The sequence below is a fragment of the Malaya genurostris genome, chromosome 2, assembly GCF_030247185.1.
Source record: "Malaya genurostris strain Urasoe2022 chromosome 2, Malgen_1.1, whole genome shotgun sequence".
Classification (NCBI taxonomy): domain Eukaryota; kingdom Metazoa; phylum Arthropoda; class Insecta; order Diptera; family Culicidae; genus Malaya; species Malaya genurostris.
Genome location: NC_080571.1, coordinates 293,731,394 through 293,758,522, shown reverse-complemented (window position 1 = coordinate 293,758,522; position 27,129 = coordinate 293,731,394). Strand labels below are relative to the sequence as shown.

General features: G+C 37.6%; 5 protein-coding genes across 5 annotated transcripts; 2 read left to right on the top strand and 3 right to left on the bottom strand.

The window, feature by feature from the left end:
* Positions 1-8,085: 8,085 nt before the first annotated feature.
* On the bottom strand, positions 8,086-9,015 carry LOC131427279 (ATP-dependent Clp protease proteolytic subunit, mitochondrial). Its single transcript, XM_058590320.1, has 2 exons — positions 8,878-9,015; positions 8,086-8,826 (listed from the first exon to the last, which is right to left on the bottom strand). Exons 1-2 carry the CDS (start codon positions 8,917-8,919, stop codon positions 8,188-8,190), a joined length of 681 nt encoding a protein of 226 aa, XP_058446303.1. The 5' UTR covers positions 8,920-9,015; the 3' UTR covers positions 8,086-8,187.
* A 3,478-nt stretch (positions 9,016-12,493) lies between these two features.
* On the top strand, positions 12,494-13,949 carry LOC131430624 (protein phosphatase 1 regulatory subunit 7-like). Its single transcript, XM_058595729.1, has 6 exons — positions 12,494-12,620; positions 12,676-12,889; positions 12,948-13,076; positions 13,135-13,297; positions 13,359-13,667; positions 13,731-13,949. The coding sequence occupies exons 1-6, from the start codon at positions 12,605-12,607 to the stop codon at positions 13,902-13,904; spliced, it is 1,005 nt and encodes a 334-aa protein (XP_058451712.1). The 5' UTR covers positions 12,494-12,604; the 3' UTR covers positions 13,905-13,949.
* A 2-nt stretch (positions 13,950-13,951) lies between these two features.
* LOC131430623 (magnesium transporter NIPA2) lies at positions 13,952-15,860 on the bottom strand. Its single transcript, XM_058595728.1, has 3 exons — positions 15,397-15,860; positions 15,032-15,322; positions 13,952-14,913 (listed from the first exon to the last, which is right to left on the bottom strand). The coding sequence occupies exons 2-3, from the start codon at positions 15,246-15,248 to the stop codon at positions 14,051-14,053; spliced, it is 1,080 nt and encodes a 359-aa protein (XP_058451711.1). The 5' UTR covers positions 15,249-15,322; positions 15,397-15,860; the 3' UTR covers positions 13,952-14,050.
* Positions 15,861-21,765: 5,905 nt separating this feature from the next.
* On the top strand, positions 21,766-23,037 carry LOC131430622 (UBX domain-containing protein 1). Its single transcript, XM_058595727.1, has 3 exons — positions 21,766-21,912; positions 21,975-22,550; positions 22,606-23,037. The coding sequence occupies exons 1-3, from the start codon at positions 21,863-21,865 to the stop codon at positions 22,931-22,933; spliced, it is 954 nt and encodes a 317-aa protein (XP_058451710.1). The 5' UTR covers positions 21,766-21,862; the 3' UTR covers positions 22,934-23,037.
* Positions 23,038-23,292: 255 nt separating this feature from the next.
* On the bottom strand, positions 23,293-25,866 carry LOC131430621 (ribonuclease Oy). The gene is made up of 2 exons (XM_058595726.1): positions 25,556-25,866; positions 23,293-24,535 (listed from the first exon to the last, which is right to left on the bottom strand). Exons 1-2 carry the CDS (start codon positions 25,627-25,629, stop codon positions 23,629-23,631), a joined length of 981 nt encoding a protein of 326 aa, XP_058451709.1. The 5' UTR covers positions 25,630-25,866; the 3' UTR covers positions 23,293-23,628.
* Positions 25,867-27,129: the final 1,263 nt, after the last annotated feature.

Here is a 27,129-nt window from a genome sequence, read left to right as displayed (position 1 = left end):
GAGTGCATGGTACAGCAAGAGCAACTTGTGCCAGAGAATGCAGTATTGGCTCAGAGCATTTCAGATTCCAGTAATATTCGATTACTGAGTCTGATGACGGCAATCGAGATCGTAGAGGCATTTCTTTTAGCTTGGTATCCAAAGATTGTTTCAAGAAGTCCATCGCTGATTCTTTTCTTCTCAACATTGCTTCTATTCGTGATACTGGAGTTGTCAAAGATGATTGGCTTTCCAATATTGTGATAGGTTTGTTGTTTTCATCTTTAACTTTGTCCCATAACAGCTTCAAGTGTTGTAAACCAATATGCTTTTGTTCTTCAGTAAGAAAATCAGATTCTGCATAATTTATACGAGGATCAAGGTAAAGAGCTGCGAGAAAGGCTTTTCCTTGAAACATAATCTTTTGACGTATTTGCATAGCTGAAATCAGAGTACAAGCCATTTTGCTATTACCCATTTCCTCTAACTGCAAGCCACACTCTAACCAAATAAAGAAAAAATCTCCCATAGTCAGAGTTTCATTTTGTAAACGAATGGTTGCACTGTACACTGGATAAAATGATAGCACGAATTCTTTCAACAATTGCCAGTCTTCTTCAGTAATTTGAATAGAGTTGTTCTCTTCAATCAAATCCTTAGGGAATTGTTCGTTCTTAGAGAAATACTCCAACATGATATAAGCGGAATTCCAGCGGGTCTCACAATCCAATTTAGGTATGGATACGCCACTTTGCTCGAAAATTCGACGGAACCTGAATATGTAAATGGTTCATATTATATAGTTGCAATCAATTATATGTAGTACAACAAAGTTATACGTTTATTAGCGATAGCAGAGAATAATTTTAATAGTCGAGGCAGAATCTAATTCAGTTTCCACCTGTAGAGAATATGTTTGAAGGATAACTCTACTATACTTACTGCTTCGTTCGAAGATGTCTAGCTATTGCTTTCATTTTGTCCATAAATGGTTTAAGGTTTAACTTTTTTATGGCATCATATACACAAAGTTGTAAAGTATGCGCTACGCATCTAACGCTATCCGAAATTGCATTAGTAATAATATCTAGTGTATGCTCTTCCTCAAAATTTCCATCGCAATCTACATGCTCATCCTTTTCTTCAAAATCCAGATCGTAATCGACCGATTCACTTACCCTTTGAGCTTCATTAATGAGCCTAGCAGCTTTTAGATAATTTGCTCCGTTGTCGGTTGTTATGGAATAAACTTGATGAATATCTACCTCAAAAGTATGCAAGACTCGTATTATCTCATCTCGTAAGGCTTCAGCGGTTTGAGGAATATTGAAGTCACAAACTGCCAAAGTTCTCAAAACAAATTTGTAGTCGATTATGTATTGCACCAAAATGCCAATAATATTTCTTCCTTTACGAGTGGCGGAGTCCACTTTTAGGCATATCATTCTTCCTTTAAGTTCTTGAATGATTTTGGCCTTGAACGTTAAAGCAGTATTTTCCACGTCTTGTGGAATTGTTCTACGATTAATGCTTGGTATTTTCAATGCTTTGGTTAACGTGTCAAGCAAATCGGATAATCCAGGTTGGTCAAGCATATTAAACGCCAGTCCTCCCGCTGTTACCATTTTTGCACTGTATTCCACCAATAATTGTTTATCAATTGGTACAGGTACCGTCGGAATCTTCCGTTTCGGGTGGAGTATTTCATCTGCCTCCACAGAAGCGATCAAATCGTCGTAAGCTTTGCTGTGGACGGATTGCAAATGCCTTTTCAAATTATTATTTTTGTCCACCTGAAGCACTTTCGCACAAATAATGAATTTAGGCAATTTCCTTTCTCCTTCTCTCGTGAAGCATTCAGCGATAATCTTTGTCGCATCTTTTGAAAGTTTTGATCGTTTTTCCACTGACATTTTATTATTTCAATCCGAACTATGGAGAAGACAGTCATACACTAAATGCAGATCCAAATTATGCCGCCTCAACACCTTTTATAAACACCAACCGAGAGCAACTTGACACATCTGCGTTTTGCGTAATCACATTGAAATTGTAGATGTCGCATTTAAAACTCTTATACTGATAAAAATCGACACTTTGGACTGATGTGTCTTGAAGTTAATTCCTCCGCATTTAAACCAACACTTCAATTTTAAGTTCAAATCAGATACTATTGATAATACACTTGAATTCTATCTAACAAACAGAAGATTCCATTGGAGTTCCAATTTAAATTTTATTTTATGTTAGACTCCTTTCTCTTCCATGAGTTCAACAAATAGCCAGCTATATTATATTGAATAAATGTGACGAACTGATATAAACAAACATGAAATAGTTATAAGATCATGTACAAAATAAATGTATTTTATATAATGTAATTTATAGTTGCAAATCGCTTGATGAAAACAGTGTTCAGATTAACTAATGAATACCAACACACTAATATCATATTCGATATTTATTAGGTTTAAACTTCTATGTATTGTAGATGTCACGGCGAGGAAAAATTGAAATGGACGTATTTATGAGAAAAAATAGCAGAATAATTTCAAATGTATGAAGCTTAATATTTAGTATCAGTTAGATACTAACTTTCAAATAATTTGTTAAATGCAAATTTCAAATAATTTGTAATATCAGGTTTTGGACTTCGTGTGTTAACTCAACTAAAAACCGTTTATTAGCTGAGTGTAGGATCAATGAAACTAGCATTTAAGTGAATTTACATATGAACTTAATGTTGAAATAGCTTGGAGTATGTTATTTGCAAAATAACATCAAATTTAAAGTTTTCTTCACACGAGTCCGTCGTGTGTACTTTTATCAGTGTACGCAGTGCAGTGTTTGGACAAGCGACATGCGCTCTTATTACTTCTGTGTATGATATTGAAGCTAAACAGCGATATCTTTTAATAAGCTGTATAAATTTTGTGATTGCAATTTTATTAATGTTTTTGTTATCATTACAATTATCACTAATCATAGATGTAATCACGAAGCGTGGGATTTCGATGCATGTCTTGTATTGTCAATAAATAAATTCATTGAAATTCTTTCATAGTTCTCGTAAATTGGCTATGATTTTTCTCAACCGCTGCACCGTATTCAATCAAAACCATTTCATTTCGGCGAATGAATGTGAGGTTAAAATCGTGGGTAAAATAAACAACATAATAGTAATATTAAAACGCTGACATCAGAAGCGGCTTCTAAGCGAGCCTCGCACGAGACAATAATATTGTCAATACTCAGTATTGTTAATCCTTCTACAATACGTCAATTTCAATCTCATCTCATCTCATGCATATGGTAACTTTCCATCAAACTATTAATAGTATTGTCAAAATCTCGAGTATTGGCAATATTACTATCACGAGTAAAGGGGCTCGGAAATTCGTATCTGTGCCGCTTTTCTGGTATAGGGTTAATTTTCTTTACCACGTTATATCAAACTCCGCACGTTGTTAGCATCGTTCGTAAATTGTGTTTCTTCATCTTTACTATCACATGTACGAAAATTTAATAATTTTTTAGCGATTTGTGCATTTACAAATTGACCAAAATTATCAAACGTTTGAAAGTTTCATCTCCAACACTCATATTATGCCAAATTCATGAATTTCTCTAATTTACTTGGCCCTCTGTGAACTTTTGGCTGATCATCATCAGATCTGTGGAATTTAGAATTGCACTAGGAAGAATCACTCAGCACGATACTGGATTACCATGACTTACCTCTTCGGCGGTCGCTACGTGAAAGGCCGAGCGAATGGTCTGCTCATCAGTCGTATCCTCTTCTGGTAGATTGCTACTCTCATGCTCGCAGTTTATAAACGTACATGCATAACATTATTTATGCAACTTTGGGTCGTGTTAGATATTAGACGGGGGCTCTATGTAGGTTGCTGTTTATCAAGTCGTATCCCACATCTCACTCCCCCTTTAAAAAAATTACTTTGGGGATGTAAGTAAGTTTTGTTTTTTTATGTATTGCATCAGAAACTTACAAATTCATAGGAAAGTCAAAAGCGAAATTAATAACTCATACCTGATCGCCATTCTTTACTGGTTCCTGAGGGGTCCAATCATCGATGCGGTTGATCTGTTTCTTGCGGCAAGCAGCAGCGAAATATCCTCGGCGGCCGCACTTTCTGCAGTCTCGATCAATGGCTGGACATCGTATTCCGTGATGTTTTTCTGCGTCACACCGTGAGCATCGTTTACGCTTTCCTATTCGGCGGTTTCCAAGAACCGAGCGTTTCATTGGTGGGCCCCCATCTATTTTATCACTTCCGCTGGAGTCATATTCTCGTTTGTATTGTCCCGAATTTCTCGGCTTTGAAACAGACTGTATATCTCCAGTTGACAAACAAGTTTTTAACTCGGTCTCGAGGGCTTCACTTCTTGAAGCTGATTGCACTATTAATGACGTATCATGTCCATATGTTCGGGCGGCTCTCGCTAGCTCTCGGTTTGTCATACCCCTAAGGAGTTGTGATCTGACAAATCGGGTTTGATCTCCTTCACTGTATCCACATAGCCGTACTTTTGACATAAGTCGAGCATTGAATGCCATCGTAGATTCGTGTTGTTCTTGTCTCATGGCAGCGAAAGCCTCGTGTTCCGCGGCTGTATCCGTCATTGTCATGTTCCGCTGGAATATTTTCGATTTCACCATCTGTCGAAAAGTTCATCCGCACTTCAGTGTTAGCGGTACCGTTGCTTCCTACGTCATGAGACGTATTTTTCTTAGTACTGGCGTCTTCTGAAGGTTCGAAAACATCATCTTCATCCGGAGACGTTTCTTTCAGTAGTTCGAATGATTACTTTAGGCCCGCCGTCGAAAAATCAACTGTGTGTGGCCGCAACTATATTTGAGATTAATTTGTTTTGTACGTAATGAACTTTTTTTTTTTGAGCGTCTCGCACCTCAGGTGGTTTTCGGTTCAGCGAGTGTCCCACTGCGCATCGAGCGACATTCTAGGGAAGTCCCCTTTGTCCTCTTTCCAATGGGAGTCCCACACCAAGGGAAAGATGGCTATTTCACTCACGTTGCGGGAATCCCACTCCGCCGGGAAAATATCTTTATAATTCCTCTCTTTCTTTGTAAGCGGGCGTCTCACACCGCGAGCAATTTTTAGAGAGCGTCTTATTTCGTTAGCTTTCCCTTATTCTTTTTTGTTTTTTTTTTCCGTGGGTGTCCCGCACCACAGAGAGAGAGAGAGAGAGAGTAACTTACTCACGTAGCGGGAGTCCCAGTCCGCCGGGAAACTATCTTTATAATTCCTCTCTTTCTTTGTAAGCGGGCGTCTCACACCGCGAGCAATTTTTAGAGAGCGTCTTATTTCGTATCAATGCTTTCCCATATTCTTTTTTTGTTTTTTTTTTTCCCGTGGGTGTCCCGCACCACAGAGAGAGAGAGAGAGTAACTTACTCACGTAGCGGGAGTCCCACTCCGCCGGGAAACTATCTTTATAATTCCTCTCTTTCTTTGTAAGCAGGCGTCTCACACCGCGAGCAATTTTTAGAGAACGTCTTATTTCGTATCAATGCTTTCCCATATTCCCTTTTACCCTCTCTCGCGTGGGTGTCCCGCACCACAGACATAGTGACTCTCTTAATCACATAGCGGGGGTCCCGCACCGCCGAAAAAGATGGCTCATAAGCATAATTTTCATGCAAGATCATGGCGTTTCACTATGTGGGACGCTGTCCGTGGCCCATATCTGCTTTCATGGTAGAACCCAGAAGACGATATCAAGAACGTACCTTTATTTTACGTGTTTTTACATATATATCCACATTAACTCGTGCAGAAAAACGTATTCTGTGCTAAACTTGTGGGCCATTTTGGTCTGAATCGTTTATTTTGAAATATTTTTCGCGTTTGTTACACTACGGAAACACTTTGTCATTAATTCATCGTGCTGAGTGATTCTCGTTTTAATTTTGTCAGGTTTATCCTCAATATGTTACTGTTGAAATGCAACAATACTGGCAGGATCGCCATTGTGGAATTTAGAATTGCACTAGGAAGAATCACTCAGCACGATACTGGATTACCATGACTTACCTCTTCGGCGGTCGCTACGTGAAAGGCCGAGCGAATGGTCTGCTCATCAGTCGTATCCTCTTCTGGTAGATTGCTACTCTCATGCTCGCAGTTTATAAACGTACATGCATAACATTATTTATGCAACTTTGGGTCGTGTTAGATATTAGACGGGGGCTCTATGTAGGTTGCTGTTTATCAAGTCGTATCCCACAAGATCGATTACCTAAATCAATCACTTCCAATTGAATCAGTAGTGTTTTTATGGATTTGACAGCTTACCTGATCTTGAGTTGACATCTTTATTTGTGATCTGTTAAAATCACTTAGGATGAAATCGGTAGTGATTTTTTATATACGCGATCAGTAATCTTAAGATCAGCCGTGAACTTAAATCACCAATATTTTTTTGCTTTTGGTGATTTTTCCAACCCTGGCCCAAGCATAAAAAATATATTGAATTTTTATTCAATTATAATCAAATAAACTACAATTGATTAAATCATATGTTCCGATATATTAAATAAGAATGAACGTCACATTTGTCGCAAAAATTCTCATAGAATATAGCACAGCATTCAAAAACTAACCAACGCATGGGTACTCTTCGGTGCCTTCGCGAAATTCAAAACACTCGGCTCCGGTGTTTAACGAAACTGAAAACACGCTGTGTCGGTGTATGCCGAAGCTTGAAACACCAGCGCCGAAAATAAAACACCGACACCAGCATCGTGGCTTGCGACATTGCGTTTTGTCTTTCTCTTTGTGCACTGGCACGCAATGGCATTCTCAATACACGCGGTGGCGGTGGTTATATGAAGCACGCGGTGCAGTGCAGTGTTTGGACATGCTTGATTCAAACAATGTTTGCTTCGCAGTATTCTTGTCATGATTTTGCTCTTAATGTTTTTATTCTTAATCGGGGCTTACAACTAAGTTCTACATGTTCAGAAAATAGTGGATTATTCGACATAGACTCCTAAGTAATCGAACACCTTATAGTTGAAATCTGTGGCTCGTTGCATTCTTTGAAAAACCTGTCATAAAACTTTATTAATACAATAAAAGGTCTATTTCTATATGACACCTTCCTTCAACAACAATACACGGTATGTGAAAAACGGAAGGTTACGAATTGCTGTGTAACATTATTATTGGTTAACGGTCCATGGTCAAATAAAATTGAAACAATTATTTTGATCGTTCGCGTTATTAAATACCCCATCACTATGATTTTATCAGCAACTTTCAAATCATTGAATACAACATGATGATCTGAACCATGAATCCATCCAAAAACATGATCTGAACCATGAATTCATCCACATTCATCAGTGTTCTTGTGATTATAGTTGTCCTGAAATTCATAGTTGGACTATGTGCGGTAAATTTTATTTTATCTATATCAACTGCAATTTATGTTACACTGGTTTCAGAGTGTCAAAGAATTCAACATCAAAAATACGTGTGTATCACCAAATTCCGATAAGTATCTTATACAATTGCCAGGAAGAATAAATTACACATTCGGTAGCACCAGAGCCTTTTTCAATGGTAATGTTACAATAAAAGAGACGATTTAAGAACAACTTGAAGTATCAAACGAGATATCAACGAAGAAAGTAATCAAAAATTTACTGATTTTATGGGTTATAATTAGCACAAATCGTCCTCCGGCGAATGAGCAATTATGTTTAAAACCGGGGTGAAATAAAAAAAAAACATTAATAATAATAATAATAATTAACACAAATCGATGAGCTATGAATATGAAGACCAGCGAAACATTCAACAAATTCACTATATCGCGCATCTGCACTTACATCAATGACGAGAGGACTTTTGGCTCCATTTTTTAGAAGTGCAGAAACAAATTTTCTCTACCCTATCAAACCGGAACTGTACCAATTTTCAAATTCATCAATTGGCTAAACTTTTTTACAAATTTCCCTCTTGAAGGATATCGATGCAAAGCAAGTATTAAACTGTATATGAAAAGTAAAACCATACTGTATGTCTATTCGAGCATTTATGAGACGAAAAAGGGTGAATTGGAATCAAGAGACTCTACTAGCTTTTATTGTGGAATCAAATGCGCGTACAATAAAACTCTTACTTAGTCAAAATGTGCAACATGCTCAAACATTTGTAGGTCACGAGCTTTCTTCTGTAGAGGAAGGTGGATGTTCCAGAACGGTATCTATGATCCCAAGGGCTTGTGCTTCCTCAGGACTAAGAAACGTGTCTCGTTCCATTTTGGAAAATAGAATATCTGCAGCTGTTTTTGTGTGTTTGGCATAGATACCCGTAAGCTTTCCTTTGAGTTTCAGTATTTCTTCAGCTTGAATTTGAATGTCAGTTGCTTGACCGGTAGCTCCACCGGAAACTTGATGAATCATGATCCGTGCATTTGGAAGTGAGTGACGCATGCCGGCAGCGCCTGCTGCTAGTAGTAATGATCCCATGGAACAAGCTTGACCGACACACCATGTAGCAACTGGAGGCTTCACGTATTGCATGGTATCGTAAATAGCCAATCCTGCTGTTACACTTCCACCCGGTGAATTGATATACATATGTATAGGTTTCGTACCGTTTTCCGATTGAAGGAAAAGTAGTTGAGCTACTATAAGTGAACTGAGGTCATCGTGAATTGGACCCATTAGGCAAATAATTCGCTCCTTAAGTAAACGAGAAAATATATCGTAGGCTCGTTCTCCACGACCTGTTTGCTCTACTACTATAGGAACCAAATTGAGCAAATTTCTATTACTTGTGTGAAGAGCTCGACTCTGGAAGAAACTGTTTCAATCAATTGTTTTGGGAACATGTGATTTTCTTACAGCACGAAGAGCAGTGCTCAACAATGTTTTTATTTGCATCATAGTTTGATATTTATAAGGACAAGATTAGAAAACTATTTACCGGATGGTGTGAAGTAAAACGTAAACAAAGATTTTGCAATCACTTGACTGATGAATATACTTGCGTGAAACTAACCACGAAAATTTATTTTGCGTGTAACTAGCGCCACCTATTAGCGAGTAGCAACACTATTAAAAGCGCCACCTAATTATGAAAAACGAGATATTTCTATCTTACCACCAAAGCTGAACCACAAAACGTATTTCTCATTCATCCATTGAACAATCCAATCAGCGTGGTCACCACGAGATAGCGTTATGGTGATTGTTTTGACATATCCCATGTATTTAGAAAAATTTTTGACGAATTTTTCAATTTACTTGAGTTTGAAAGAATGCAGATGACAAAACCTTACAAATATGGGTAAGAAAAACGATTATTCACGTGTTGTCATCAAACATATGATTTCAAATTGTCCTATACTCTTGACAATCTCGGATGAAATTTGAAGTTTTCAGTTCACATGCAGATTTTATATAGATGATAAAACATGAGTAATTAAACTAGTGATAAAACTTTTGATCATAATTTATCAATTAACCTCAAAATCCAACCCAAAAACAAAGAATATCCCTGATATGAAAACATTACCCAACCTCACTTCTTCGAATTTGATATTTCATCTTACGATTTCTCCATAAATATCAATCGAACATACCACGGAAAGTTACTGAATCATTAATGATCGATTTTTTTACCAAATTTTCCAAGTTTTTGTATGTAAGTATTCGATTCATAAGAAAAAAAAATAAAAAACCGTGCATTTTGTTCGAATCTTCAAGCAAAATCTGAAAATTATCACCATCGCTTAGTTCAAAGCTCGCCACTCGGGCAGCGCATCGATCGCAAAAAAGTTGGTTGGATTCTTCAAAACTGAATAAAGTCATTCTTCCCTTAAAAATGTTCCAATCAAATCGGGAATGTTGTGCTACATTCGAATAAGGTCGTGATATTTCACGAGGAGACACTGAAACGAGATAGAGCGAGAAAAGTGGAGAGCGATGATTAAAGTTTAGATAAAAGTGTTCGTTCGTAAGGCGGTCACGATATGAACATGTTCAGTGTACGCTGTACCACCTCAGTGCTGTTGTAAAACTGTGTCTATAACAGCTTAGGACAGCAGAAATAACACACGCATTCCGAAAAATTGAATATGAAGAATTCTTCGGTAGATAGAGATTTAATAATAATAATAATCTTTGAAGATTTTTTCTGCGCATTAGAAATGAGTCAAACTGATTTTTTTTTTAAATTAGCTTGCATGTCTATGAATCTGAAAAACATAAGGTCATCTGGCTAGTTTTACATTATGGAATATTAGAATGGCTGTCTAATGGCGATTGTGTGTAGATTCAATGATGGTTTTTTTTAAATTCAATAAAGTGTTATGTTAAGTTTTTCCTGAAGCAGGAATGGGCAGCATGGAAGAAATTAATAGCCAAGTCCAGATGCAAACCTCAATACCCACCTGCCATATATTGTTATTTTTTCCGTCGGATTCGAGCGATTTGAATCCGGGAATCGGATGATGTTCGTCGTTTTCATCAATCGCTTGATGTTGTTTCTACAGCGACCGATAACGAATATTAAAAATTATACAGGACGTCGATTTCACTAGAAAACAGCCGTTACCGGCAAAATTGTTGAAAAATTTAATTTCAACGACGGAAACTAGTGAGGCTACCCGTTTATTGACAATTTGTATAGTCAGCACAAATGAAAAACATAGTCGGCTAAAAAACACTATACGATAATGTGCTTACTACATAAATTCTGTTGATATGGACTACATGAAGTGTTTTCAAACTTCATAATTTCTTTTAAACCATGTTTCTATTTATGGTAACATTATTACACTGTGGACATATTTACATGGTAGCAATAACTATTTAGCTCCTCATATATATCAAGGCTTGAGAGCAATTTCACCTTACTAGAAATTGTGATTTTAACTATTTGTTCTTATATTTGAGATGACTACCATTGTCAGGATGACCATGCCAGAAAAGTTATAAATACAAATAGTTTAGTCAAGTCGTAGTCTTTGTTGTCTAGTAATTTATACAATACAGATGGTGAATAGTCATATATCATGATTGTTGCTACTATTTAAGCGTATAGTTGAAATGACAATGGAAAACAGGATACGGTTACTATGGTATTTTGCTCAGTGTATCATCTCTAAACAAGCAGCGCCTCTACATTTCAGTTTTGCGACAATATGCCCCTCTCCCCTCTCAGCAGGCCGTTCAATTTTGTTGGTTTGTTGAACGACATATTGCACGAAATATTCGTTCAATTTGCTGGAACGGTTTGTTGTTGTTTTTTCTCTTGCAAAAATAGTGTGAAAATTAAGTGTTACCTTTACATAGAAAGAAAATTTGTTGTTATTCTATGTGAAGTAGAAGTATTGTGTAGGTATGTATTGTTAGTTTAAACAAATAAGTGGAGAAAACTTCAGAAATTCTGCAGTAAAACTAGTCCAACGGGGCTCCAACTCCTCATGTTAAAAATGGCTCAACAAGGGACCTCTGTCTGCCGGGTTTGTTGAACGAAAAAAATGGCATTCGGTTCAACGGTCTGTTTCAAAATCGGCAAACGAAGGTCCCGTGTTGGCCTCCCGTTGAACGATTGATTGGACTTTCATTGGACCAATGATCCAACGTATTGGACCAATGAAGGACCACCGTTGAACGTTTTTTTCTAAGTGGGTTTCCATAGAAAGAAAATTTGTTGTTATTCTACGTGAAGTAGAAGTATTGTGCAGGTATGTATTGTTAGTTTAAACAAATAAGCTGAAAAAACTTCAGAAATTCTGCAGTAAAACTAGTTCAACGGGGCTCCAACTCCTCATGTTAAAAATGGCTCAACAATGGACCTCTGTCTGCCGGGTTTGTTGAACGAAAAAAAATGGCATTCGGTTCAACGGTCTGTTTCAAAATCGGCAAACGAAGGTCCCGTGTTGGCCTTCCGTTGAACGATTGATTGGACTTTCATTGGACCAATGATCCAAAGTATTGAACCAATGAAGGACTACCGTTGAACGTTTTTTTCTAAGTGGGGCAAATCGAGTCGAATGTGCATCGCGTAACGCATGCAGGGATGTCAGGTTCACAGATTAATCTGTGTTTCACAGATTTTGAGTTTTGTGCACAGATTTGAAAACTGACACAGATTTTCACAGATTTCTGAGAATCATCACAGATTTCCACAGATTCTTGAATAAATCACAGATTTTCACAGATTGTGGAAATGGAGTACAGTTTAGCACCAAAAAGTACAGAGTGGTTGAGGGAAAAGGTACAGAGCGTGGTGGTAGTGAGACCTTTTTTTTTTTTTTGCTCACTAAACTGAATTCGATCTGCTGAAATAGTACGGAAAATGGGTGGTGAGACCTTTTTTTTTTTTTGCTCACCAAATTTGTTTTTGAACTGCTATTGGGGTACGGAAAACGGTCACAGATTTTCACAGACAGGTTTTGGGTTTCAACACAGATTTTTTAAAAAATGACCTGGCATCTCTGAACGCATGTAACATTGTTTAACTTTATATAGTCTAGAAAGCGTTAGAGAAGGGATTGCAAATACATTTTATAAAATTCTGTAGATTCGTAGGCCATATCAAAACTCCTAAACCGCTACAGATATGAGTGAATCGAATGGTATGTTTTATTAAATAAAATATATGGTCCAAATATAGTAGCCTTCATTTTTCAGTGCCGACGTCTAGTGCCGGCGTCGAAGATGCTGAACGCTTTGATACACCAGAGCAGGATGACTCAGAACAGCAACAATCGTTCGATGCAGATGAAAAGCCTCCCGTGAAGATGGAAGATGTAATAACCATTGATCCCGAGACAACGGATGTTGATCTGAATCATGGTCGAATCGGGAAAATTGAAAACTTAGAGCCTTTGGTTAAATTGGAACGGTTAGTTATAGGTAGTGTAAATTTTTTCTCTTGAAACTGAAAGCGATCTTCCGTACAGGCTGTACTTAAGGTGGAATTTGATTAAGAAGATTGAAAATATGGATCATCTCACATCACTGCAAGAGCTTGAACTATATGACAATCAAATTACAGAGCTGGAAAATTTGGACAATTTGAGCAGTTTGGTGTAAGACGTATTGCTTATTTTTCAAAGACACAGCGTATTTTAAATCCTATTTCTTCAGAGTTCTAGATGTTAGTTTCAACAGGCTGCATAAGATACAAAATTTGGACCGATTGGTTCAATTATGTAAGCTGTATTTATGCTCTAACAAGATTTCGGTGATAGAGAACCTGAATAGCTTGACCAATTTAACGATGCTAGAGCTCGGAGACAACAGGATCCGAGTAGGGTTTCATTGAGTCAGCCGTTATTGTCAACTTGATCTTATCATTGCTTTCTTTACAGAAAATTCAAAATCTTGATGCATTGACCAATTTAACGCATCTCTATTTGGGAAAGAATAAAATTACCAAGATAGAAGGCCTTGATTCACTGGTCAAGCTAGAATGTTTGAGCGTGCAAAGCAATCGTATTGTAAAGATTGAAAACCTTGAAAAATTGGTGAATCTAAACGAATTGTACCTGTCTGAAAACGGAATTGAAAAGATAGAAAACCTCGACAATAATAAATTGATAGAGACGTTGGATGTAGCCAAGAATCGCATTAAAGTGATTGAGAATATTGCACATTTGTCTAATTTGGAGGAGTTTTGGGTGAGTATTGTTAAAGCTAAGACCTTTTGTGCAACTGATATAAACTGTTTTTTTCTTCTTCAGATGAATGACAATAGCGTCTCTGATTGGCAGTGTGTCAATGTATTGGCCAGTAACAAGAAGCTTGCCACAGTTTATCTAGAGCGAAATCCAGTTGCTTCAGATGTTACATATCGCAACAAACTTAAACTAGCTGTTCCTTGGCTAACGAAGATCGACGCTACCCTATGCCGTTAGAAAAATCTTATCATTAACTGATATATCTAAATATACAAAAAAAAAAGTTGAATCCAAGGCATTTTCAATTACTTTTTATTATAAAGCAATGCAAAAATATCAGTCAGTCCCTATTCTACCAAACACACATTCGATTGCTCAAACTATCAAACACTTCGGTAGTCTCCCGTGCCATAATGTTTCTGCGAGCCATTTCCGTCTGACTCGGCCAAAAACTCGTCGAACTGGTCCTTGTAAGACTGTAGTAACTCTCGCTTTGGTCGCATAATACCTTTCACATCACTTAAACTGATATCCATTTCGCGGAAAGCATTTAGTAGTATGACTGCGATGATAACAACGAAGAATCCGCATATGTCACCGAGTATATCTTCCGCTTTCATACCACCCCATTCTTTGAACAGAATTGCTGATGCCGTTATAACCAGCGTGGTGAAAATCACGTAGTAGATGGGTGTGACGATACTAGTATTGAAAATGTCCAAAGCTTTGTTTAAATAATTTACCTGGATGCCGACAAACACTACTGTTATGATGATAAGGAAATACGGCAACCACATGCCGAAATCGTTCGATTTGCCGGAGATGGTATCCCGCAAAGCTAATCCAAGCGCTTTGCAGGACATAACCGTTAGACTGCCAATGGCAGAACATAGTAGAATATAAACTATTACGTTTTTATGTCCATAGCGTGGTCCACAGCAACATCCAATAAACAAGGAAAGCGTAAGGATAGCTAGCACATAGGTAATGAACGCTGGATCTTGAAGCTTATCCAGAAGCAGATTCAGATCGTCAATTTCACCTTCTTTGGGTGAATGAATTACGATGATGGTAGAACCTATGATGCACAAAAAACATCCAAGCTTTCCAAGCAGGTTGAGTCGTTCGTTTAAAAACTTTGAGGCCAATACGGCTGTTACGATAACGCTCAGAGCTCCGAGTGGTGTAACAAGTGATGCCGGTGCGAATGCGTATGCTGCAAAGTTTGCCGCTTCACCGATGCCCACTAAAAGAGAAAAAAACGGTCTTTGCTCTTCTCAATGCTTACAAGTTTCTGAACTGCATCTTCTACGTTATGCAATAAACTATTTAATTAATCGTTCAAAACAATATCCATTACTTACTACAGATCAAACCAGCCCACCATATCCAATCCTTCAGATAGCCAAACCCGCCAGCACTCGCACGAAGTGAACCAACTCTGGATAATCGAATTAAACCAATTTTCTTGATAATGAAACTGGCTCCGATAAAGAAACTACTGGACAGAGCCAAGGATAATCCAATATAGAAATCTTGTTGTTTATACAGATTATCGACAGATTGTCGAGCTGAAGACATTTTTCCAAGTTTACTGGATGTTGACTCAAATTGTACCCGAGAACTACTTCATTATACTTTAGGATTAAAAATGTCTAGCATAATTTATGAAAGAAATATAATATTATTACTATTTTTCGTATTGAAGTCCGTCTGATACTATGTTTACATCTTCGGATGACTCATGCCTAGGACTAATGCACGACGTAAAATACACTGGTGGCGTAGTAAGACAGTTTTGGTTGTGTTGGTAATTTTCTCACGAAATTAAGTATGGCGCGCCGGGATTCAAGCATGTAAACATAAACAAACGACCAGTTCAGATCGGGATTTCACTTCTAAGTTACTCCAGTTATCGCGCAGCCTGGCGAATCTTTCGCACTAATTGAAAATCTAGACATTTATTCTTCAAGGGCTTGCAAGGTAACGTCGAAATATAGAAAATTTTACACACATCCGATTCTGTTCATTTCGTTGGAGGAAGGATTTGGCGGATTGCACTGTGGTATCTATTACAGTTATTATGGATAATGGAGTGATTGTGCTGTGGGTGGCATTTCAAATGCAGGTGATGAAAACGATTGAAACATCCCGGAACAAAACACCGCAATTCACTGTCAATGTTTTCGCAAACAGAATCAATTCTAAATATTTTCATAAAAGCAACTCCCGAAACGTCAGTTGTTTATGTTTTTCTTCTTCGCGTCTCTCTGTTATTCCAAAATAAAATGACAACCGCACTAACACATAGAAAAACGTGATCACCAGGTATTTTACATCGTGGATGTAAAATACCTGGTGATCACGTTTTTCTATGTGTTAGTGCGGTTGTCATTTTATTTTGGAATTACAGAGAGACGCGAAGAAGAAAAACATAAACAACTGACGTTTCGGGAGTTGCTTTTATGAAAATATTTAGAGTTGATTCTGTTTGCGAAAACATTGACAGTGAATTGCGGTGTTTTGTTCCGGGATGTTTCAATCGTTTTCATCACCTGCATTTGAAATGCCACCCACAGCACAATCACTCCATTATCCATAATAACTGTAATAGATACCACAGTGCAATCCGCCAAATCCTTCCTCCAACGAAATGAACAGAATCGGATGTGTGTAAAATTTTCTATATTTCGACGTTACCTTGCAAGCCCTTGAAGAATAAATGTCTAGATTTTCAATTAGTGCGAAAGATTCGCCAGGCTGCGCGATAACTGGAGTAACTTAGAAGTGAAATCCCGATCTGAACTAGTCGTTTGTTTATGTTTACATGCTTGAATCCCGGCGCGCCATACTTAATTTCGTGAGAAAATTACCAACACAACCAAAACTGTCTTACTACGCCACCAGTGTATTTTACGTCGTGTTTTACATCGTGGGACTAATGCGGGTATCTACACGCTGCAAAAAATATTAAAATTCAGTACTTTAAACCCAACACAATTATCGATATATCGATGTTGTTCTCACACTGTTAACATAGACATCAAAGTTGCTGTGAGTAGAGTGACGCCAACTTGGGTATAGGAAACAACTCAAATTTAAATCATCAGAAATGCTGGCAATTTTTTATGCTTTACGTTCAATTTCATATGCCATCTATTCGTTTGGAACGATAGAGACAGCAATTATATCTTCCAAATGAGCAGCTGTCGTTACTTTCCTTATATCTTATTGGCACGATCAAAGCAATTGGAATGAAATTTAAATTGCAATCGAATTTCACTGTTTATTTGGAAGCGGTTTATGAAACATTTGTCAACATCCACGCTGAAGAGAAATTCTAGTCGAACCGGCATATACAGGGAAAACTCAAGTAATTATTAGGAGAGACAGGGGCTTGACCGGACACGTGGTTAAACCGGACAGCTTAAATATCTTATAAACCTGCTATTGTTCGATTCATGGATTGACTTTGTGTACGCGCTTGTAGATGGCGCGGTAGGTATGACTTGGATTAAAACCCAGTTTTAATGGATGTTTTTTTTCAATTTCTAAAAAGTGTCTGATTTAGCCCCGGTCTTCCCTATATTATAAAAACACCTCCCGATTTTTTCTCTGCGTACACACCTGAGGCGAACGATGACCAGCCGTGTACTAATATCAACTACATAGCAAAAAAAAAAGAATTGTAGTAGTATCGATGTAAAAGACGAATAATCCTTTCTGAATCCAAAGAGAAGTTCTTAAGTTGCGTTCCCTTTCGGTGTAAACGTATTTCCTACACTACAGCTTGCATTCGCTAGTTGGAGCAAATACAAATTACGGAATACTTCGACAAATTTTCAAGAACACATTTTGCATCGTGCGTTACACTGTCATGATACACTGTCAGAGTGACAATGTACTTTAACGAGTTTTCTATAAAACTAGCAACACTGAAGGGTAAGAACAAGGTCATCATTGAGCAATTTGACGTCACTGTTACTCACACCGATGCAGAGTGCGCAGATTTATTCATATACGAAATTACAATGTGTGCGAGCCGAAGTCAAAGTTTGTTGTGGGTTCAATTTTACACTGAGGTAAAGGACTCATAATCATACACTGCGAAAAATGCATATAGAATTTCGTAAGCTATGAACTAATGAACCAAGTAGAAGACAGTTGCATTACGTGATGTAGAGTTTCATGAACGATTTTATGCCTTTCTCAACTGTTTTCTTTCGGCATTGCAGTGTTTTCTATTGCATATATGTCTTCAATAATTGGCATGATGCGGCTCGACAAAATTCACTGGGTTATTTCGACATACTCACACTAGCATTAACCTTTCAACTGCTGAGAATAGCCACACCAACACATTCGCACGTGGATTGGACTATAGTTACTGTTTATTATAGTGAAAAATAAATAAACAAACAGTTTTTATCTGATAATCAAGATCACAAGCGAAATGTAAGTTGAACAATAATCTAGAATGGTTAAGCCACCATGAATATACTACTAGATGTATTGATATTCGTGGGTGTTTGTGTTCATTTTTCATCTTTTGTGCTAGTGCCGGTGATATTTAGACTGATTGTTGCAGTTCGATACAGCAACGATAAACATAAACAAACAAGTTTGTTTTGCACATTTTCAAACTATCGCAATGAAAGGGAGTAATTTACTAGGCTTACTTGTTCAGACTGTGAACCAAACATTGGCGGTTCGTTTGTATGGGACTTAGGGGTATTATTGTTGGAGTATGACTGCACTTCATCTAGTGAAAAGTTATTCGGAATTTGTATATTGCAGTGGCGTGCTCTGTCCAAGAGTTGCACTCCGAAGAAAAATCGGAATAAAAACTGTTCGTGAGCGACTTACCGCCAATTACCACAAATATAGCGAACCCTTGAAAATGATAAAAATAATCTTCTTGCGCAACACTGTTTAATAGTATGTTCACATTACCGCTGATATCAAGTGATATACAGATATACTTGATATCATGTGCGATATCACTTGATATCCCATACAATTTGATGTCAACGCGTATTATCATTTTGGCATGATATCATGTCGAGTTGTCAAAAATCGTAACTAGCAACATGGATAATGGCATTGAACGCACTCATTTATGAACGTCACTCCGAGAGTGACAATAAACAATCATTATAATTTCAAATTTTTCAACGAATACTGGCGTTCGGAGACCATAAAATGCAAGACTTCAATTATCAAGATTTAATTTTAATAGAGAAAGGTAATATTATTGATCTTATTTCCAATGAGAACATTCAATATGACAACTTGATTGTCAAACGATATCATTTCGATCATATGTGAACACTTCGACATGATATGCATATCATCTCGGTAAATCAAGTGATATCAGCGCTAATGTGAACAGGGTTAAGTTGCTATAGTGAATAAACAAACCAGAATGTCCCTAGTGATTTCAAACTTCTGCAGGACCGAGTATATATTAGTGAATGATTTTATTTGTTAAATTGACCTTGACCTGATTATAATGACGGATCATTACAGGACACCAGTTATGACACTTGAGCCACGGGTTCGGGTAATAAGTATCAGGTCATAATACAAATTTCTAATGTTTTAAGTTCAATGTATTTTCGAGATCTCGTGAAGCAAACACTCAAAAATTGCAAGAACGAAACACTCGACAATTTTGTACCCGGTAAAACATGTCGGGGGGAGATATGGCTCTTTGAGGACTGCAATTGATCGAGAATGTAATCAAGAATTGGTTGCCTATGCGAATGCGGTTAGAGCAATAGCTTTGATTGCAAATAAAACGGACTTTATAATCTCTTAGGGTGCTTGGTGGTATGGTGATATATTGATTTAAAAATGGTTTGATCTATGGTTTCCAGAAGATTTAAGAGTTTAGCGACACTGTAGGTAGTTTGAAAGAAGCCTTTTCGATCGTAGTAAACATTTTTATTTATTCTGAATTTCAGAATTATCCTGCACCCGAACCAGGTTCAACAGTTGATTATGTAGAGTAACGGATGTATTTTGACCACTCCAATATGTTTTGGTCCGGCGTACACATTTCTAGATGTAATCAAAATTAAGTACATCGCGTGTCAGAGTTCTGAAGATTGTTCCATACATTGACATATTAGGTATGAACATGTACTTCATTTCAACTACAACCAAAAATATAAGCACCAGGCCAAAATATATTAGAGTGGCCAAAATATCTCCGTTACCCTATTTTTTTAGCAGTGAAAAGCCCAGTTTAAAGAGTAGATCGATGTTTTCACTTGAAGATACCACAAAGATACAAACACAATTTAGTATCTGTTACTAAGTCAGGGCGCAATAATAATAAGTCGATTAATATATTCGTCTTGTCAAATTTTTCACATTCGAACGCCTTCGATTGCGAAACTCGGTATGGTATCAGTAGATCTAATAAATTAGGCACAATCCCGCTACCAAAGATAAATCCTGCAAAAACTACCTAATACGTGATGTTGTCAACTCTGATTTGTTCCTTATATGAATAAAAACCCACGTAAAACTTATTTAGCAAATATAACAGTGTTGCTTTGAAATCCTGTGCAAAGAAATCGTAGGATCCCCAAATGAATAGTTTTTCTCTAAATGCGGTAGAGTTGCCCCGTAGCGAAACAACATTGGCTGATAAAAGAAATTAGATTAAAATTCCCCTTTCAACTGTTGTGCAAAGATTAAGGTAAATAAATGTAACTAGGGTAACGGTAGCTGTTATTTCAAAAATAACAGTTTGTCAGGGTTAGTTGTCAGTTTCAAACGTTTTTTTTAGCGATTTCATTTTGACATTACGAGTTACTGAGGGGTAGTTAAATTTGTGATACAGTTTTGAATAGCGAGTGGCAGGTCGTGTCGTCAAACTAGATGTGTCAAAACAGTGTTTTCAGCTGTTTCATGGGGCACAGAGGGGCACATTTAGGCTCACAGTATATCTCGTGTTTTTATGAGGAACAATATAATTTGTGTTAAGCGATTCTCCCCTTGGCTCTGTCACATATTGACGTAAATACGCCATACTGTACTACGAGAGTGCATTTCTGAAATTAGCCTGTGGAAGAATGGGTAAAACCAAAGACATCATATTAACAAGATATCCAGCTCTCACATTTCCCGAACAAATTATTGGCAACATCCCTTTTTGAGAGCATGGCGCCCTCAGGCGAGTCCGCATCGAATCTCGTACATAGAAGTAAGGGAAAGAAATGTAAAATTTGTGCGCGCCAAAATATCAGCATTGTGCAGCTATACAATTGACATGATATGTTGAATGTGATGCCGTGCGAGGGTGTTGCTAAAATAAAAATTTATTTCGCTCCAAGCTGACAGGGTCTGGTAGAACTCAATCGTGAATATGTCGAGTTCTACTAACCCAAAGACATCATATTAACAAGATATCCAGTTCCCACATTTCCCGAACAAATCACTGGCAACAGCCTTTTTTTGCGAGCATGGCGCCCTCAGGCGAGTCAGCATCGAATATCGTACATAGAAGTAAGAGAGAGGAATGTGAAATTCGTGCGCGCCAAAATAGCTACACTGTGCACCTATACAATTGACATATGTTGAATGTGATATCGTGCGATGGCGTTGCTGAAGTGAAGATTGATTTCGATGCAAGCTGACTGAGTCTGATGATATGTTGAATGTGATTCCGTGTGATGGTGTTGCTGAACTGAAGATTGATTTCGATCCAAGCTGACAGGGTAAGAAAAAAGGCGTGGTGCGAAGAATGTCCAATAAATCATCTAACGGGAGAACCATTCAGGATTTTCGTTTGCCGATTTGGATAAAACCACCACCAAAATTAACCCACATTCTCAGTGGGTTCGTAGATGTATTTTGAAGAGTTCAGAATCTCGACGAAAATGGAAGGTTTCTCGTCTATTTGGTGTTAAAGGTTATACTGAATTAGTTAGAATGTGAATTCCTTTCCGAAACGGATGTTCACTGACTGTTATCCAAAATAACACGAGATTTCGGGTATCCATCATTTATAGGAAATATCTTTATTCGCGCATCTCTAGTGGAAGCGTTTTTATTATGGCTGATATTTTTTATAGGGAACCGGCTGTCAACAATTGTAAATTACAAGCAGAATTCGTGTTTCACTGTTATGCTGTGGTTTCATTAAAAGTTATCTTAGAAACAAAATTTACACTTTACTCACGATGTCCGATATTCAGACTCTAGTGGATATGGGATTTCCCAAGGAGCGTGCGTAGGTGTTTCTAGTTTAATCATAATCAAATTGAATAACATGTTTACTTGTCACCCTTGAAGAGAAAAAGCATTACAAGTCACGGAAAACAAAGGCGTTGAAGTGGCAATGGAATGGCTATTAGCTCATGCAGATGACGATATTCCATCAAGTAGTGAATCGTCTGTTGGGGCATCGCTACCGGCCGAAGGTTCTCCAGCTACGGTGACTGGAGATGAAGCTTCTACTATCGCAAAGTCTTTGAAATGTGATGAGTGTGGGAAGCTTTTCAAATCCCAAGACGAGGTTGAATTCCATGCTGCCAAAACTCAGCATAGTAGTTTTTCGGAATCAACCGAGGAAAAGAAACCACTGACCGAGGAAGAAAAGAAAGCACAGCTTGCATTACTGGAGGAGAAGATGAAACGCAAAAGACTGGAGCGAGAGGAAAACGAAAAAAAGGAAGCATTGGAACGAGAACGTTTACGAATTAAGTCTGGAAAAGACATGCTGGAAGCACGACGGAAAATGGAAGAACAGGAGATGAAAAAGGTAATGGATCAACGAAGACGCGAAAAAATGGAGGAGAAAGCAGCAAGGGAACGGGTGAAGGCCCAAATTGAAGCAGATAAGGCAGCTCGAAAAGCGAAACAAACTGGGTGAGAGTATGTGTTTTGTGGATAGCGAAGTAATGCGCTAATAGTTTATTTCCAGTGAATCCGCCAATTCGCCATCGTCGGCACCGGCCACATCAACAACAACGCCGACTCAATCGACGCCAGCTGCTCCCCGAAACTACAGTAATACACGCATTCAAATTCGTATGCTGGACGGTAGCACTTTGATCGAAACATTCGATGCCAAGGAACAGCTGGCTGCTGTGAGACTGTTTGTGCAACTCAAGCTTGGAGCCAATCCGGCACCGTTCGGCTTCATGACCAATTTTCCGAAAAAGATCTTCAATTCGGACGACTATGAGGTCCCACTTGACAAATTAGGCCTGGTACCGTCGGCTGTGTTGATCGTCACAAAGACGCCCTGAGCTACGTAGTACGATGTTTTTCGGGGTCATACTGTACTAAAATCGAATGTATAATTTTTTTTTGCAAAAACGAAAATAAAACGCTGGGTCAGCTTGGTTTTGAATATTATTTATTTTCTTACAAAAAAATTAACCGAAAAGAAAAATTAAAAAATCTTAAGTATGCATGTCAGTCAAAAGAAAATCTTGTCTTTCTTGTTATCGAATTTTTCGTTGCGTTTCCACAGGTTCCAATTCAATGTGCATTGTTATAGTCAATGCCGTAATTGTTGGCTTGAAGTCTGTGCGCTCTGACAGGTGCAATTGATATCGTTATTACTTCCTTAAATGGGCATTTCTTCCGATTGAGTCTAATCACATTGAAAAAACGGTCTATTTACAAACATTAGCATAAGCTTAATTTTCTAAAAACAGAATAATTTTATGTTGACAACCCCGTAATTTTGCACTTCCTGTCAAGAGTATATTTGGGTCTTGATCATGAAAAAATAAATAGCTGCTAGTTTCTTTACAAAGTTAAACCAGATGGTCTCAAAGAAGCGCAATATTGGATTGGATGTTGTTATAACTAAGATCGTCAGTTTGAAATCATGTTAATAATTATGTAAAATTGTATGTAAAGTCTGTGATGTTTAGTTGCGGAGTTAAAGTAAAAAATAAATCTCTAATTTTTTTTGTTATTCTAAAAAAATATTTCAAATGGTTGTCCACTTGAGCAACTGAATAAGTTTGTAGATATTGACCAGTAGTTTCATTGTTCTGCTTTCCTTAGCCTTTTTGCGGTTGTATTCTTCAAGAAACTTCCTATGCAGATCGTATGGAGACATATGTGTCCTGTCGAACCGTGACTTTGGTACATTCGTCGGGTACACGATCGGTTTGTTTAGATTACAGTTGGTTAGGACCTTGCCAGTCGGATAGCCGATGGCGACCTCCTCAAACAAAATCCCGTCACAATCTGCTAGTTCAAGGTTTTTGTTGAAGCATATACGAATTTCGTTTAAGAATTGAGACTTGGTTTCTTTGTCGTGATAGCATTCGATGGCAGCATTCTTTTGAAGGCGATCCATGAGAACGTTGTGAATTTCGATGACGGTATGATTTGCGCCAGGTGTTATGCCTCCTTCATTCAATACATCGGCCATTGAGTGCTGTTGCAGCCATGATAAGCCTTGTCCGAAGTATTTATCCTCGGTACTTAACTGATCCAGAACGATCGCAGCACATGTTCCGTGTTTCAACCATTCGTGGCGCCACAGTGAATCGTACGGTTTATTTTTTTCCACATTGATCCAAAACTGTTCCAACTGGGGCTCGATCGGATCCAACTCGGTCACGTTGAATATGGCGGTTTTGTTGCAGAAGCTTGGTCCCATGGTATTTCGCTTGGTTGGCCAAATACCGTGGATGGTCCAAATATTCTTCGGCGACGGAAGACCGCAAACATTGGATGCACTCTTCTCCCGCCATTCGTAACATGCTGTTATCGGCCATCGCTGGGTAAATATTAACAGATCGAAATCCGGATCTTCTTCCAAAACTGCTTCATTCTCCATCAGTTCCTCAGATGAGGATTCTGATGAGTAAATTTCTTCTGACGAGCTAAAACAGAAAATGAATTGTTTAAAATATTTCAATATGTACACACTTGAATTATTGGCAATTGATGAAAGGCAAACAATATTTAAACAACATTTACAGTATTGGTATATTTGTATTACTCAGAATTGTTTTTAACTAGCTATTTAAAACAAAAAATCAGGGTTCAACAGAACCCAGAATGCGGTTGTTTTAAACTAGAGCATGATTGCTTCAATTGAATCTTGGTTGTTCCAAAAAATCATTGGTTGAATATAATCAGAAATCTTATTGTCATTATATCACCTAAAAAACTCGACAAAAAGACTCGTAATTTGGTAGTTATAATTTGACTTTTACAACGAGCAATGAGTATTCAAAGGGGTAGATGAATATGTGTAGGATATTTTGTAAAATTTTAACAGACAACCGTGAAATTAATGTTAATTTTGTTCTGGTTTTTATTTGACTAGCTCAACTAGTCGATATACCGTAGTGCGAAAAAAGTCAGTCTAAATGATCAACATCTTCTTTCAAGAATACCTGTTATTCAAGTAACGGAAATCTTTCGACAAAATAATTAGAGGGAATATTAGAATTTACTAATTCTGTCAAAACTATTGCCGGATTATGACGAACTTTACGGTAACACGCAGAGGGAAAAAACAACAATCGCATTAATCCAACTACGTATCTTGTTTATATAGTGAGACATGGAATTGTATTTTCTGATGTGAAGTGGCTTAAAAACTACCTTATCATATTATTCCAACACTTTTCTACTCAACTTTGCAGTAAGGGTTTATGCACATAACGACAAGTTCCTTTTCTATCAAGACTTCAGAAGATTCACTTGCATAAGGTGTTCTTTTGTTACGAAGAAAATAAATTTGTTTGAGTAAAAAGTTTCATCATTGTTGATCACAAAATATTACAATGCATTGTTCTGAAGCTTGTTTAACTGCACTTTAAAGTATTATTTAAATGTGTCAGAATATTTGCTAACTGTTTTCTAATATTCTGCGAAAAATAATAGGTACTTACTCTTCAGCCAATGCTACATTGACCAGGTAGAATGTTGTCAGAATGGTGATCAGGTGTTCCAGCTTCATTTTCATTTGTGAAAGAATTTTACACTCAGTTGATAACTTTCACCTATGCATTGGCAGATGATTGAATTTTATTTTCGACGCACTATGCTAATTGATCTTCGTAGAAAATGTGATGTATGGTGCCGTAGTGACCAACAGGATTGGAATTTTACCAGCTAGATGTTTTGGATTTGAGTTTTATCAGCAAGAAGAAAAGATATTTGCGACTGAGTCCAATAGAATCAAAATATAAAATAAAAATTATGAGCAGTTGTCAAAGTGTATTAGGTTTGTGGAAACAGAATGAGGGATAGGACAAAGAACATCACCGCGGGTAGGCATTCAACGGTAGGTAGCCATAACGGGTGTTACATTCATTACGTCATTTTTGAAGTGATCGTTTTTCACAAGCAGACAAAAACTTTTGGTTCAGGTTGCAGAAATGCAATATGAAGCCATGTACAATTGATAATACGGCCGTTATGATGCGCGAATGACATCAGCTTTTCTTCGCGTGTTAATGAATGCAACTTTGTTGTAAATTTACATTCGATTTATAGTTTTTCAACTATAGGAGCAATATAGCATTGTGTAACCAATTATTTGGATAGAAATGGTTTACTATACATTACTCACATTGGAAATGCTCTTTCGATGTATTTTGTAACAGTTGCATTAGAACTACGTTGATATAAATTATGAATCATGAATTATTTGGCAGGAAAATTAGCTACCCATTTAGCACAGATATCTGTTATCTGTCGTATGTTCGAGCCTCGACCTGGAAGGATTCGTAGTGTCAGTAGGATCGTAGCACCAGCCATGCAATGGTTCTGTACACTCTGAATCGGCTGCGAAGTCTGTTGAAACAGAAGGTCAAATTCCGCTACAGGAATGTAATACCAAGCCTGGGGAGAAACTTATTTTAAAAAAATCATGTTTCCCTTAATGGGATATCCAAAGTTGAACTCTGTTACATATGAAAAAACAGTAGCGGGCACCGGGAATAATAGTCAAAAACTACAAAATGAAACTTACCTCGTTTTCACAGAGATGGCTGTGCCGTTTTCCACCTATTCAGATTCAAATGATAGATCTTATTGTCTCATAGGTTGCAATTGAATTTCATCGGGATTCGTCTTCCGGTTCCAGAATTACAGGTTGATGAGTTTTGAAATTTCATACCGGTATGATAATGGCAATGTAAACACTTGTTCTAATCCACACAGTGGTGGAAGGATGTCTCTCATATTACTCATATTTAAATGTACCTTATGATCAAAAAGAACCGGAAAGCGCAAAATTTCAATTTTTAATAAATGTCTTTATTATCGCCTTCAAAGCACTGTCCTCCTGCGGCAATACATGCATGCCAACGCTTGATCCAATTTTCCATACAAGTTTAATAGGCCGCCGAAGGTATGGCCTTTAGTTCACGCAGCGAATTCTCTTTTATGGTCTCTATGGTCTCAAAACGCGTTCCCCGCAATGGCAATTTGAGTCTGGGGAAGAGGAAAAAGTCACACG

What these genes read in the sequence shown, in the direction of transcription:
- LOC131430623 (XM_058595728.1), bottom strand. Translation starts at nt 15,248, where the DNA reads ATGTCTTCAGCTCGACAATCTGTCGATAATCTGTATAAACAACAAGAT. An exon ending in GTGGGCTGGTTTGATCTGTA is followed by an intron (nt 14,914 to 15,031) that starts GTAAGTAATGGA and finishes TTTCTCTTTTAG; the next exon opens with TGGGCATCGGTGAAGCGGCA.
- LOC131430624 (XM_058595729.1), top strand. An exon ending in CCTTTGGTTAAATTGGAACG is followed by an intron (nt 12,890 to 12,947) that starts GTTAGTTATAGG and finishes TCTTCCGTACAG; the next exon opens with GCTGTACTTAAGGTGGAATT. An exon ending in CTAATTTGGAGGAGTTTTGG is followed by an intron (nt 13,668 to 13,730) that starts GTGAGTATTGTT and finishes TTTCTTCTTCAG; the next exon opens with ATGAATGACAATAGCGTCTC.
- LOC131430622 (XM_058595727.1), top strand. Translation starts at nt 21,863, where the DNA reads ATGTCCGATATTCAGACTCTAGTGGATATGGGATTTCCCAAGGAGCGT. An exon ending in GGATTTCCCAAGGAGCGTGC is followed by an intron (nt 21,913 to 21,974) that starts GTAGGTGTTTCT and finishes TCACCCTTGAAG; the next exon opens with AGAAAAAGCATTACAAGTCA. An exon ending in CGAAAAGCGAAACAAACTGG is followed by an intron (nt 22,551 to 22,605) that starts GTGAGAGTATGT and finishes GTTTATTTCCAG; the next exon opens with TGAATCCGCCAATTCGCCAT.
- LOC131427279 (XM_058590320.1), bottom strand. Translation starts at nt 8,919, where the DNA reads ATGATGCAAATAAAAACATTGTTGAGCACTGCTCTTCGTGCT. An exon ending in TGAGCACTGCTCTTCGTGCT is followed by an intron (nt 8,827 to 8,877) that starts GTAAGAAAATCA and finishes AGTTTCTTCCAG; the next exon opens with AGTCGAGCTCTTCACACAAG.
- LOC131430621 (XM_058595726.1), bottom strand. Translation starts at nt 25,629, where the DNA reads ATGAAAATGAAGCTGGAACACCTGATCACCATTCTGACAACATTCTAC. An exon ending in AATGTAGCATTGGCTGAAGA is followed by an intron (nt 24,536 to 25,555) that starts GTAAGTACCTAT and finishes TTTCTGTTTTAG; the next exon opens with CTCGTCAGAAGAAATTTACT.